This window comes from Sarcophilus harrisii, chromosome 3, assembly GCF_902635505.1.
Source record: "Sarcophilus harrisii chromosome 3, mSarHar1.11, whole genome shotgun sequence".
NCBI classification, from domain to species: Eukaryota; Metazoa; Chordata; class Mammalia; order Dasyuromorphia; family Dasyuridae; genus Sarcophilus; species Sarcophilus harrisii.
In genome coordinates, this window is record NC_045428.1 from 516,907,462 (window position 1) to 516,923,018 (window position 15,557).

The 15,557-nt window shown below is 32.3% G+C and overlaps 1 protein-coding gene across 1 annotated transcript in view; it reads left to right on the forward strand.

Annotated features, from left to right (window-relative positions):
• The window catches only part of TYR (tyrosinase), a 191,681-nt gene that overhangs the window by 62,871 nt on the left and 113,253 nt on the right, over positions 1-15,557 (forward strand). The window contains exon 3 of the mRNA XM_031961428.1: positions 13,628-13,775. Coding sequence (XP_031817288.1) covers positions 13,628-13,775 — 148 coding nt within the window. The remainder of the gene's footprint in view (positions 1-13,627; positions 13,776-15,557) is intronic.

Consider the following 15,557-nt stretch of genomic DNA (forward strand, 5'->3'; position numbering starts at 1 on the left):
TTTATTATATAAATCTGATAAATACTTCATTTAGCTCATTGTGTCTACCAGGTTTTTTTTTTCCCAAAGAGATGAATACCCATGTAAACTTCTAAATAGCAGCCACAAACTACCTTGCAGAACCCAAAATATGAGCCACCATCTAATTACCCATCTTGCAAGTGTAAGCACCAAGTATAAATTAAGGAATTGCTACAGAGAGGATACTATCGCATGTGCATTTGTATTTATGTATGAATATGCATTCCATATAAATATATATGTTTATATCTATCTATATATCTATCTATATGTATGTATGTATGTATACAGCTAGTATTTGCCTTAGTCAAACTGAGAAATTGAAAACCTTAGCTTAAAAAGTTCAAGATTTCCCACTGCATCCAGGACCATCTCCAGTTGTCCTGATCTATATTTGGCCACTAGATCCAGATGGCTCTGGAGGGGAAAGTGAAGCAAATGACCTAGCACAACTCTCTGTCACTTAAATTCAATTTGAATTGCATGTCATAGCATCACTTCTCTGATGTCATGGTCTTCTTTGAGAATGAAAGACAAAGAACAACAATATAATTCTAAGATTGCAAGGCATTTTGCATATTATTGTCCAGCAAATCCATGAAGTAGGTGCTATTATTTCCATTTTATGTATGTTATATAATATGCACACATACATAGATCTAAATATATATATATATATATATACATATGTCTATATGTTTATGTAGAAAGTTGTTTTGCACTAATTTTGAAACTACAACTAAATGACTTTATGCAATTAAAAAGTGAAAAAGTAGTTTTATATAAGAAATTGGAATTATTCAAAATACTTAATGATCTTAAATAACACAAAAAAAAATGTAATAATGAAGAAAAACAATCCAAAGCAGTCATGATTTCTAGAACACTAGGTTTAACATTGATATTTAATGTTGATGTACTAGCAAAAATTTAGTATACCAGATGCAAGATACTGAATGTTCTAAGTGCTGTCAATTCAACCATAAATGAAAATAAGAGTAAAATGCTGCCCAAAGAAGCTTTTAACTTTTAAAACTTTGTACTTGATTTATTGTTTGCAGGTTATTGAGCTCTCTGTTTCACAGAGTAATTCCCTAGTTCTGTCAGTTGACAGTTCATTGTTACCATGTCTTCCCAAAGCCATATATCTAATCTGAATGTAGTTGGTTTTTATCAAGCCTAAACATCCATAAAACTTTATTGATGTTTTTTTTTTTAATAAAAGCTTAAGACTGAGAGAAAGTGTGCAATAGAAGACTTCTTTAAGAGAACTTTAAGGATTGATCTGTACATTACAGAAAAATAACAATCAAGGTGTTTTTGAAAACCAATGGATGTTGGGAAAATAAAGATTTTTGTGAGTTCCTTCTGCTCTACGCTCATTGAGGAAGAAATCTCACAATATGGATGTCACAAGATTTCCTGAGCACCCTAGAGTTAAGTGCATCTGAATGGGGCATTTATCCCAGTTGATTTACCAGGACCTCCTTCTTTGGCCTCCCCTGGTCTAAGAGGACAAGCAAAACTATTTCTTATTGTAGCCAGGGGGTGGCAGAAATGCCTTAATCTTTTGACACTTCAAATTATAAAATACAAGAAAAAAAGCTGTGTTGAATTCCTTTCGGGAGTCTATGGTGGTAATGAATAGAACTGACTCTCGGAGATTGTCAAACAAACAAGGAAATCAATTACAATATTCATGACACAAGCAATCTTCCAATAATTACACAGACCAAGAAACATCCACCCAGCACCGGATTTGCTTTAATGTTTTGTTCCCTTGAACTGGGGAATGAGTGGAAGCAAATGAAAGAAACTTTGAAATAAATATAAATGCTAATGAGTCACATTCATGGCTTTAGGGTAAATTTGTTATCTGAAAAAAAAAAGTAAGAATCAAGCTGAAAGTTACAGTTACCATTGTCTCTGGGGATTTGGCTAGCTCCCAGATAGTTCAGATATGCAGTTTTTGAATTTCTGCTCTAAGTAGCTAAAATCAGTCTCTTAGGGCTTACTAGTACTAGTAGCCTCCTAAAATCCTCAAAAGTGACCTTGTGATGTGCACTTCCTATTTCCTAAATTAAGCCACATTTTACATAAATAAATATGAGAGAGTTCTTTTATACCACCAGAGTTTTCCTGCCTTTCTTTTTGTTTTCTATCCTCAGTGTTTCTTTGAAGTAATATGCATCATTACATTAGGTTAGTGATTTATTTAGAATCAAGCAATTTTTTTTTCTCTATTTGATGTCTTATCCGAGGACTTTTACATTTTAGGATACAATTTGGTATTTAAACAGCTTAATAAATAGGGTGGGAACCTCTAGATGTTTTTGGCAGGAAGAGGGGTAAATATCTTTGTTCCAGACCCAGTCTAGAGATTGTAGTCTTGGTGTCTCAGGCCTTAGGAAAGAGGAAAGGAATGAGTTTCCTGAACTCAAGAAAAAAGGGTTGGACTACCTCCATTTCAGGTATTATTCCAGTGACATGCCCTATGTATGTGGTTTAAAAAAGAAAGTGACCATGAAAGGAATTTGAAAGAGCAGGGAGGGACACTGGTGAGAAAGGCTAGGGGAGATGGAGAGTTGATCAGATAGTGGCACTAAAGCTCCTTGAAAGAAGGGACACTGGCTTTAACTTTTGAAGGGAAGTGAAAAGATTTCTTCAAACTAAGCAGTTGCCTAAATCAAGGAGCAATACAGCTTCTGGGTCACTGAGGATAAGAGATCAGAAAGTCAATCTGTAGAGGAGGATCACAATTCAGTTTGAAGCTGATATGTTCTAAATGTTAGGGAAAGTTTGAGATAGGGGTAAAGTTATAATGTAAATCAGTGGCTGAACTTTAAAAAGGAAAGAATATTACCTTTTGTAGATTGTAGATAATAGCTACTTTGATCAAGTACTATATAACTTGAATTAAAAATCATTTTTCAAAGAGTTATTGAGTTATTAAGAGTTATTAGTCCAAGTGCTGGACTAAGCATTGGATAATCAAAATGAAAATATAAGACACCATTATTAAGGAACATGCATTCTTTTTTTTTTTTAATAGCCTTTTATTTACAGGATATATGCATGGGTAACTTTACAGCATTAACAATTGCCAAACCTCTTGTTCCAATTTTTCACCTCTTACCCCCCACCCCCTCCCCCAGATGGCAGGCTGACCAGTAGATGTTAAGTACATTAAAATATAAATTAGATACACAATAAGTATACATGACCAAAATGTTATTTTGCTGTACAAAAAGAATCAGACTCGGAAATATTGTACAATTAGCTTGTGAAGGAAATCAAAAATGCAGGTGGGCATAAATATAGGAATTGGGAATTCAATGTAATGGTTTTTAGTCATCTCCCAGAGTTCTTTCTCTGGGTATAGCTAGTTCAGTTCATTACTGCTCCATTGGAAATGATTTGGTTGATCTCGTTGCTGAGGATGGCCAGGTCCATCAGAAGTGGTCATCATCTAGTATTGTTGTTGAAGTATATAATGATCTCCTGGTCCTGCTCATTTCACTCAGCATCAGTTCGTGTAAGTCTCTCCAGGCCTTTCTGAAATCATCCTGTTGGTCATTTCTTACACAACAATAATATTCCATAATATTCATATACCACAATTTATTCAGCCATTCTCCAACTAATTTCCAGTTTCTAGCCACTACAAAAAGGGCTGCCACAAACATTCGTGCACATACAGGTCCCTTTCCCTTCTTTAGTATCTCTTTGGGATATAAGCCCAGTAGTAACACTGCTGGATCAAAGGGTATGCACACCTTGATAACTTTTTGAGCATAGTTCCAAACTACTCTCCAAAATGGTTGGATTTGTTCACAACTCCACCAACAATGCATCAATGTCCCAGTTTTCCCGCATCCCCTCCAACAATCATCATTATTTTTTCCTGTCATCTTACCCAATCTGACAGGTGTGTAGTGGTATCTTAGAGTTGTCTTAATTTGCATTTCTCTGATTAATAATGACTTAGAGCATCTTTTCATATAACTAGAAATAGTTTCAATTTCTTCATCTGAGAATTGTCTGTTCATATCCTTTGACCATTTTTCAATTGGAGAATGGCTCGATTTTTTATAAATTAGAGTTGATTCTCTATATATTTTGGAAATGAGGCCTTTATCAGAACCTTTGACTGTAAAAATATTTTCCCAGTTTATTGCTTCCCTTCTAATCTTGTCTGCATTAGTTTTGTTTGCACAAAAACTTTTCAGTTTGGTATAAACGAAATTTTCTATTTTGTGATCAGTAATGATCTCTGGTTCTACTTTGGTCATAAAGACCTTCCCCTTCCACAGGTCTGAGAGGTAAACTATCCTGTGTTCCTCTAATTTATTAATAATTTCATTCTTTATGCCTAGGTCATGAACCCATTTTGACCTTATCTTGGTGTACGGTGTTAAGTGTGGATCAATGCCTAGTTTCTGCCATATTAGTTTCCAATTTTCCCAGCAATTTTTATCAAACAGTAAGTTCTTATCCCAAAAGCTGGGGTCTTTGGGTTTGTCAAAGACTAGGTTGCTATGTTTGTTGACTGTTTTATCCCTTGAACCTAACCTATTCCACTGATCAACTAATCTATTCCTTAGCCCATACCAAATAGTTTTGGTAACTGCTGCTCTATAATATAATTTTAGATCTGGTACAGCTAAGCCACCTTCATTTGATTTTTTTTTTCATTAATTCCCTTGAAATTCTTGACCTTTTGTTTTTCCATATGAATTTTGTTGTTATTTTTTCTAGGTCATTAAAATAGTTTTTTGGGAGTCTGATTGGTATAGCGCTAAATAAATAGATTAGTTTAGGTAATATTGTCATCTTTATTATATTTGCTCGCCCTATCCAAGAGCATTTAATATTTTTCCAATTGGTTAGATCAGACTTAATTTGTGTGAAAAGTGGTCTGTAATTTTGCTCATAAAGTTTCTGATTTTCCCTTGGCAGATAGATTCCTAAATATTTTATATTATCAGTAGTTACTTTAAATGGAATTTCTCTTTGTAACTCTGACTGTTGGATTTTGTTAGTGATATATAGGAATGCTGATGACTTATGTGGGTTTATTTTATAGCCAGCAACTTTGCCAAAGTTGTGGATTATTTCTAATAACTTTTTAGTAGAATCTCTGGGGTTCTCTAAGTATACCATCATGTCATCGGCAAAGAGTGGTAATTTGGTTTCCTCATTGTCTATTCTTATTCCTTTAATAGGAACATGCATTCTAATAAGGATATATATTTTTAGGTGTGGTGGCCAGAAAAATTATTTTTACCAACAAAGTCAAAGGAAATGAAATTATAGTGGAGATATTAAGTAACTGATTGCTTTCTTTTGTCCAGGAATGGTAGGCTTTTTTTTTTTTTTTAATGTTTTTATTTGTTTATTTTTATAAAGTTTTTCACTTTCAAAACATATGCATAGATAATTTTCAACATTCACACTTGTAAAACATTGTATTCCAAATTTTTTCTTCCCTCTCTTCTCTCTACCCAATCCCCAAGCAGCAAGTAATCCAATATATGTTAAACATGTACAATTCTTCTATGCGTATTTCCACAGTTATCATGCTGGACAAAAAAAATCAGATCAAAAAGGTAAAAAAAAAGAGAAAGAAAACAATCCAAGTAAACAGCAACAAAAAAGTGAAAATATTATGTTGTGAACCACACATATGTTGTGAATCCTTTAGCAGATAGCTCTCTTCATCATAAAATCATTTGAACTGGCCTGAATCACGTCATTATTGAAAAGAGTAACGTCTATTCGAATTGATCGTCACATAATCTTGCTGTTGTTGTGTACAATGTTTTCTGGTTCTATTCACTTCACTTAGTATCAGTACATTTAAGTCTCTCCAGGCCTCTCTGAAATCATCCTGTTGATCATTTCTTATAGAATAATAATATTTCATAGCATTCATATAACATAGTTTATTCAGCCATTCTCCAACTGATGGGCATACATCAGTTTCTAGTTCCTTACCACTACAAAAAGTGCTGCCACAAACATTTTTGTACTATGACTTCTTTTTCCTTTTTTATGATCTCTTTGGGATATAGGACCCATAGAGACACTATTGGATCAAAGGATATGTACAGTTTGATAGCCCTTTGGGAATAGTTTTCTCCAAAATGGTTGGATCAGTTCACAACTATATCAACAATGTATTGTCCTAGTTTTAGAGGACAATTTAGAAATGGTAATTTTAATTTTTGTTCTCAGAGGTAGAGGTGAAAAGTAGAAATAAGAGGGAAATGGCATGAATATGGTCAAGAAACAACAGCTTGAGGGTCTGGTCTGAAATAAAAATGGTGAAGCCTAAAGGATATCTCAAAGACCTAGGGCACTGGTTCCAAGAGAGAGTCTGGAGAACAAGAATGTGATAGGAAGATATCCAGGAACAATTCATAATCTAGCTCCAGACTATTTTTTCATATTTATTAAATATTCATTACCTCTATGTATTGTATACTCAGTCAAATTGGCCTACTTACCATCCCCCAAGGTGGCATTCCATGTCCCCACTGTGTTTTTTCCCAGCTTGTTTCCCATGCATGGAATGCAGTGTCTCCTCACCTCTAACTATTAGAATTCTTAGCATAAACTCATCTCAGCTCAAGTATTATTTCAAATGCAAAACTTTTCCTGATTCCCCCTAATAATTAAGATTGTTTTGCTCCTCGAATTATCATATATTTAAATAAAGTTGATATTGTCACCTCTATCCCAGTTAATGTAATCACAGAAGGTTTAAATAGTTTTACTTAAAACAATCCATCCATCAAGCAAGTGAAATATCATGTGTTCACTCCATGAAAATTTGAAAGGAATAAAATGCTTTGATTATTGAATAAAGACAGATTGATACACCTAGGAGACATAATATGACTGACATATGTGTGGTCTTGTGTAAAACACACAAAAAAGTTTTGAATCATGAAGTCTAGTAGTGGGCCAGTCTAGAAATAAAGGAGATGTAGTCAAATTATTTAGAGGAGATTGCTTCTCTCTCTCTTCCTCTTCTCCACCCCCTCTCTTCTTCCTTCTCTTTTTCTCTCCATCTGTCTGTGTCTGTGTCTCTGTCTGTCTGTCTGTCTGTCTCTCTCTCTCTCTCTCCCCACCCTCAGCCAAAAGTTCTCATTTTAAAAAAAATAATTGGCAAAGAAAAAAGAACCCGACCTTAGAAACGTACTAGAGAGACAGAAAAAATTGATTCATTTTCAGAGAAGGATGATTAAAAAAAAAGCCTCTCCTATCCCAAAAATAGTTTTTTTTATTTTAAATTTTAAATGTATACTTGAAGAAGAATTCAAAAAAGATGTTAAAAATCAAATAAGATGAGAGAAATTGAGGAAAAATATTAGAAAAGAACCAAGAAAAACAAGAACAGTATGAAAAAAAAATAGCCAACTAGAAAAGGAGATATAGTATTAAAAAAATAAAATAATTCTTTGAAAATTAGAATTGGACAAGGAAAAGCCAGTGAAACTAGAAGACACCATGAAATAAAAAAAAATAAAGAATGAAAAATTAGAATAATGAGTGAAACATCTTATAAGAAAAACAAAAGAAGAGATCAAGAAGAAAAAAACATAAGAATAATTGGACAACCTGAAAGCTTTGCCAAAAAAATAAAATAAAAAGAACTTTGCCATGGAGAGACACAACACATGGGAAAGTAGAAATAGGAAAAAATCCACCAATCACCAATCAAAATTTAGCAATAATATTTTCATTATTTCATTTTCACCTCAAAGAAAAGGAAATAATGAAAATATTATTGCTAAATTTTGAAACCCACAGACCAAAGAGAAAATTATAAAACAAAAAAAAATTCAAATATGCTAGAATTACAATTAGAATTATACAGGATTTATAAACAGCTACATTAAAAGACTGTAAGTCTTAAAATAATATATGCTGACAATCAAAATAACTAGACCTGTGGCCAAAATAGCATATCCAACAGAATTAACCATAATATTGAATGGAAAAAAAATGGATATTCAATGGATTCAGAGACTTTTAGGATTTTGTCTCACCCAAACCTAAACTCAATAAAACTTTTAACAAATAATAGATAAGATCAAAGATTAATATCAAGGGTGTCAATAAGGATAATTTAAAAAAATTTTTTTATATTGAAATGTAAACCATATGTTTAAGATTGACATCAGTAATTGGGTAGTTCAAATGAAAGACTGAGAAAGAGCTGAGTATGATATAACTCTAAAAAGCAAAACTGGCTAGAAAAAGGTAAAAATTAGTAATTATGTTATACAAATGAGATTTAGAGGAAAAACCAGTTCAGAGACACTAGAGGGAAGAGCAGGGCTTATAATTCTAAAAACATATATGTAAATTTATGGCAGTGTCACAAGCTGTGTAAATTAATGGGAAAGGGATAAACAGGAGGGAAAGGGAGGCATAAAATGGGGTACAGAAGGATATTTAGATTAACAGGAGTCGGGTAAGATGTGTAGATTAATGGGAATGAATAAAAAAGGAAGAAAAGGGTTGGGAGAGAAGATAAGGGACGGATCCATGAGTGGAGAAAAGATTAATTAATAGCAAGGCAAATGAAGGAGTAGATTAATATAGAAGAATTAGCAGAGAAAAGAAAAAAAAGAGATGTATGTAAACACTATAACAAGGATTAGGAGTAGCATTTATTTTTTAAAAAAGTAAGACTAATAATCACTGATCTCAGACAAAGTCAAACAAAGATTCAATCAAAACAGAAATACCTATTATATGTCAGCCATATTGATATTGTTTAGATCCATGTCAACATATGTGTAAATGCATATCTATTTATGAGTGTAGTATGTATATTATAGATATATGTAGTTGGGTATGGGTGTGAATATGTATGTGTATAGGCATACAGGTATATAGATATATAAATATATATATATATATATATATATATATATATATTCCTGTGCTTAACAGAAAACAAAACAATAATGTACAAGGAAGCAAAAAAAAAATTGATGTTTAATTAAATTGGGTGCATTTCATTTGTTCTAACTCTGAGCATTGGCTAAATGTGGTGTGCTTTATGTGATAATTTTCTTATTAACCAGAATGTTAGATTAACAACCAATTAATTCTATAACCACAAACAATAGTATTTCTGGGACTCAATTGTTCTATGTTTTTTTTTTTATTTTTTCCTTCTTTTTGAGAAATTAATAGCTTTCAGTGTGTTCTTATATATTTGGTACTTTTGTAATTTATATACCAAATGACTGCAGATTTAAATGTAATACAATTCCCTAAGGGTAGGATTTAGATTTCTTTTTTCTAATTCTTTTATTTACCTGCCAGTCACTACATGTGAATAAAGGTTATCTTTGACATAGGTTCAATTATAACCTACCCTTTAAATCAGTGATAATTCCTGTGAACGTCATAAAATTTGGTAGAATACAACATATTTCTAATGAATCTTACATCACTTTGTTATTTCAAGCAAACATTCAGAATATCTCAACTGTTTCATCAGGTTTTGAATACAGGTTGGGGGCTAAGTGGTAGGGGAGAGCAAGGATACCAAAGCTGTTGATCATTCTGAATCTTTTGAACACTAATATTCTATATTTTCCAGAAATTTCTCTCCTTATACTAGCTCCAAAAGGTAACATAAACTCAGCACTGAAAGCTACTGAAATTAAATCAGAGGCATGGCTTCTATGAGTAAAAAGTGAGCCATGAAATTATAAAACAAGTTACTCATCAATGAGATGCTTAATCTTAATACTTGATATGCACAAGTTATATTTGATTTATATTTAGATATCAGAAACTGAAGTTATTGTATGTATATATGTATATATACATATATAAATTATATGTGTGTATATATACATATAAATATATATACACACACACATATATATATATGCATGTGTGTATACACATACACATATATACTATGGTAGAGTTGAGTCCTTGGGAATGTGGATTCTTGAAAATTTGTCCCTTTCTAATTATCTCCCTTTCTAATCTGATTAGGAAAGTCAAATTAATCAATTAATTGAAAAGTCATTGAATGTGCAAAATGAAATAATTGTGTCAAATACCGGGTGAGCTAAATAGTGTAAGATTTAGCCCCTGGTTTTCAATAGCTTTAAAATCAAAATCCTTAATTCTGAGGAATACAATTTTTTTTTAAGATATAGTCTAGTTTTCCCTATTAGATGCTTTTCTGTGTTCCTGAGTAGTGAGCTGACCCATAGAAATATTTTGAGAATTGTGGGTAGGGCAAATGATCTCTGTCTCCCTCTTATTCCATAATACCTTACATGTTATATGCTAAAGTTATGTTTATTATTACTCTATTTCCAAAATTATTTTAAGCTCTTTGAAGGTTAACACTATTATATCTTTGTTTTTCCCTTTTATTTAGGAGAGTGCCTTATATATTCTTTTTTTCCTCAAATTTGACCTGTGATTACATTTGTTTGGGTATTTCTCTCTTTAGAAATTTATTTTAACCCCATATCTATATTAGCACCTTCTTTGTGATTTATATTCTTAGAAAATAATCTAAGGTCCTGGGAGTTTCAACACTTTGTTCATGATCATATATGTCAGATGTAAAGCATAAATCCAGCTTTCTTTCCTCCTAGGTAGACTCTCATCAATATCCTGGCTGCCCTCCATGGTATAGGAATTTAATAAATATTTGCTAACATGAATTAGTATAGGGAATCACTTTCCAAAAGAGTGAGTCTGTGATCTTTCAGCTATAGTTCAGGATGCACACCTGCTCCTCAGATGATCTAAGACTATACTATATCTCTCTAGGAGTTGTTAAGAGTCCTTATTATATAACACAGTTACTGCCTTCCAATTCTTCATTACTCCAAAGAGCTTAAAATAGAACTCAATAATCAAGATACTTTACCTTTACCTATGAAAAGTCAAATAATAATAACAAGTTTAAATAACTGTTAAAGACAACAGTAAAAAAAGATGTTGGATGAATAATGCCTAATAAGTGATACAGAATATAAATGACCTTATATGTCAGAGAAGAGAGAATCTGTTTCAGGCTCAGATCCAGCAATAGTACAAGAAAATACTGGCATCTTCCAAGAATATTGAATAAATCCCTATGAGTAAATTGGAGAATTAGGGAAGTTTTGAGGGGCATATCTTGAAGTATATAGAGAGTGACAAGATATCAGAGTGGAGAATGATGCAGTTTAAAAATTCATTTGTGAAGCCAGAGTTCATAACATACATGTGCTATCTGAGGAAAATTCAAAGTGTACCCCAGGACCTGAAAACAATATCACTAATGACCAGAGAAAAGGAGATATCCATGTATTGGGTATGGAGGACAAGGCAAGGAGCCCCTTTTAGAATGAAAATATTTGACACTTGGAAAGAATAGTCTGGGGTATGAGATAAAAATAAAAAGTTTGATAGTACCTCTAAAACATTTTTTTCTAAATAATTTAAAGTGAATTTTGCTACAAGAAAAGTTTTATCCAATAAGATGTATTGAATACCTCTAGTTTAACACATGCCTAACACAATCTTAATCCTAATGTAATGAAACTTTCACTTACTGTATTTTCAGAACCTTGTATAGGGCCTTGAACATAGTAGGCATGGATAACTGTTGGTTGATTGATTGATTACATTTTAATTTTTTTTCACAATAGCATGACAAATCATTGCATATGTCATAGAATCATAGATTTGGAAAGAGGTGGGACCTCAAAAGTAATCAGATCCAATCTCCTTCACTTTACAGATGAGGAAAATAATCTTGAGAGAAGATAAACTACTTTTGAGGTTAAGTTTCTTATCACAAAGCTAATAAGTGTTTGAGGCATATTTTGTAACCCTGCGTCCAACATTCTAATCACTGTACCTCCAAACTGCCAATTCTTATTTTTTATCAACCCCCCAAAAGTGATCATCCAAACTCTATTTGCAGACTTTCTAATTATTCTCACAGTTTCAGCCACCACTGCTACCACCAGCTCCATGATATCCCATTCCACATTTCTATTGTTTATTTTTACTCTCAGTTCAGATTCCTTATTCTGTATTGCTTGCCCATTGATTCTTTGGACTATTAGTCAGTCAATTGGTAAGTTCTTACTAAATGGAAAGTATTGTGAAAAGTTCTGGGGATACAAAGAAATACAAAGGACAGTTCTTGCTGTAAGAGCATATCCAATCTTGTAATGAAAGATATAAAAAAACTGAAAACAAACAAATTAGATACAATCATATGTTGGAGAAAATAAATGGATTGCAATTGTATTAAAAGATAAGGAAGGATGTCAGAAAAGATTTCTTGTAAAAGGCAGGATTTCAGCTAATACTTCATGGAATTCTAGAAGCAGAAATGAGGAGAAAGAAAATTCTAAGCACAAGAAATATCTAATGCACAGATTCAGGAGAAAGAATGTGTACAAGGAGTAGCATAAAAGTCAATGTCCCTGTATCACAGAGTACATAGGGATTAAAAAGGCCTTAGAACACAGGAAAGGCAGAAGAAGGCTCACTTATAGAAGTGATAGAGATTGATATAAAATATTGTCTCAAGATCTGAAAAACTGATAAAATTTTTTCTCTGATTTTCTGTTCTGATTTTGATTACATTTGTTTTATTTATACAAAAACTTTCTAATTTGATGTAATTTGTTATCCATTTTACATATCACTTTGCTCCATCTCTTGTTTATTCATAAATTTATTAAAATGATTAAAGGAGAAAAATGACAAATGTTGGAGGGGATGTGGAAAAATTAGAACATTAATTCATCTTTGGTAGAATTAAAAACTCATCCAATCATTTCGGAGAGCAATTTGGAATTATGCCCAAAGAGTTATTAAGCTGCTTATATTCTTTAATCCAGAAATACCACTATCAGTTTTATTTCCAAAGATGATTAGGGGAAATGTGAAAAAAAAAAAGTTCTAAAATACTTAAAGCATGTCTTTTTGTGGTAGAAAAGAACTGGAAATTTCAGGGATAAAGTAGGAAATGATTGAACAAATTGTGATATGTGATTGTGATGGAATGCTCCTGTGCTATAAGGAATGATGAGCTCAATGATTTACAAAAACATGGAAAAACTTACATGAAATAATGAAGAGTCAAATGAGCAGAACCAAGAGAACATTACATACAATAACAACAATATTATTTTAAGAATGACTTTGAGCAATGTGAATTTGACTATTATAAATATTCAAATTAAGTGGAAAGGATGTATGAAGAAAAACACTATCTGCATCCAGAGAAATATAATATACCTATTTGTGTTTCATAGTAGCCATCTCTGAGGTGGGGGGGGGGAGAGAAAAAAGGGGGAATTAATTTTACATAACTGTGCTGCATATTTAAAAGAAATAGCAAATTGTACATAGTGAATTTGTGGTTTCATATGCAATCATCTTTTTTATTGTACTATATTGTGGAAATGTTTATTTCATTCCAACAATTACAAATATTTGTATCTCTAAAAAAAAGAAGTGATGGAGATTACAAAAGTAAATTTGAGCTTTTTCACTTTGAATAAAACTAAGAGTGCTTTCATTTTCATTTCATTCACAGGTTTTGCTGATCCACTTACTGGCATAGCAAATTCATCTCAGAGCAGCATGCATAATGCTTTACACATCTACATGAATGGCACAATGTCCCAAGTACAAGGATCTGCTAATGATCCCATCTTTATCCTTCACCATGCCTTTGTGGACAGGTCAGTTGACAATTACTCATAAGGGGAAACAGTATGTGAAGAATTTGTAGCAGTAATCTAAATATGGGATATAGTTTGAAATGGTATTGAGATTCATCAAGATACTGCTTTCCATTAATTGACCAAATTGTGCTGTTTTGGGGGGCAAAAGATACAAAGCTAAGAAATATGGGCTTAATCTTCCATGAAATTACCTTTTGGTCTTGGGATTTCCAAATTTTAAGATACAAATGACACTGGAATTATCACCATTTTACAATTGCACCTAACACTTTTTTAAAAGATCCACCCAGAAGAGATGATCCAAGGATTAAATTCAGGTAATGAATGAAGCTTTCCCAGCTCTTCAACTACTAATTTCTTTCCTTTCAGCCTATTTTGTGTTTAAATATTTTGTATGGAATTTTTTTATGTATGTCCTTGTTAGAACTCCACTAATAGAATGTGAGTTTCTTATAAAGAGGGAAAGTATTATTGATAGTGTTTTGTATCCTCAGCACCTGACTTAGCGTTTGGCAATATTAGTCACTTTATAAATACTTGTTGATTATTTGATTCATACAGCTAATATACTGAATCAATGAAAATATTGTACTAATCATTTCATTGCGCCAAGTAATATACCAGTAAGTATTAAGTACTACAGCATTGCTAATTCCAGCAGAGTCAAGCATAATAGATAAATTGGGCATTATAATATATGAGTTTGTTAACATAAAGACATACAAAATGAAGAAAGGACACCAATAATTCTGTGAAAAAAATTCCTATCTAAAGAGGTCCCCTTAGACTTCTTAAACGGATCAGAAAGTTAATTTGATGTATCTTAATGAGATAAATTGACAGAAAGTGAGAGTTAACACATGCATTCCTTCTGGGCAAAGATAATGAATTGTAACTTCAGAAAGACATTATGAAACAAGATTCCTCTGCACTAATCACAATCAAGCATGAACTGAGATCATAAATTGAGAAATTCAATCATCTTGATTGCTAACTGGCTTCTGAACATTTTCAGGATTGGGGAATTGGCTGGAAGCTCTACAAAGTAATGTCCTTTCCTTGATTTAATGGAAAATTTAAGAAAAAAAAAACTCTTCCTACTCCTAGCCACTTATAACCTATGATTCAATTAAACTTAACAAACTTTTATTAATACCTTCCAAGAGAAGATAACTGTACTCAAAGCTAAAGGAAGATCTAAAGTATTCTACTTTGAGGATTCAGAGAAATCTCAATTTCTTTATTTGTAAAATGGGAATAATGTCTAACTCCCAGAATAAGAGAAGATAAAATAAGGTAATATTTGCAAATTATTTTGCCAATCTTAAAACTCAATATAAATGATAGCTATTGTTTTTATTATTATATAATCCTAGATTCAGAATAAGCCTCGGAAGCCATGAATCTCATTAATTCTTTCTAAGAAAGGTTTCCTGCTACTTTCATCCTCAAAAATAACATATATTCTTTTGAGGTTTTTTCTTCTCTATGCTAACCATAACTATTTCCCTCACCAACAATCTGCATGTGGTCCTTCAACATCTCATCCCTTATTCTATAATATCTAATTTATCATTATGGTAACCAGAACTCAATCTAGTCTGTGGATATTTTCTGATGAGAGTAGGACATAGCTACATTATATCTCCCTAGTTCTGAACACAGTGCCTTTTTCAATGAAAACTAAGATTTTTTTTTTTAAATTTGGAACAAGTCTAAAAGCAGCAGTCTCACATCTGACAACCCTTCAGAGCCTAATCAGCAAGCTTATTCAGACTT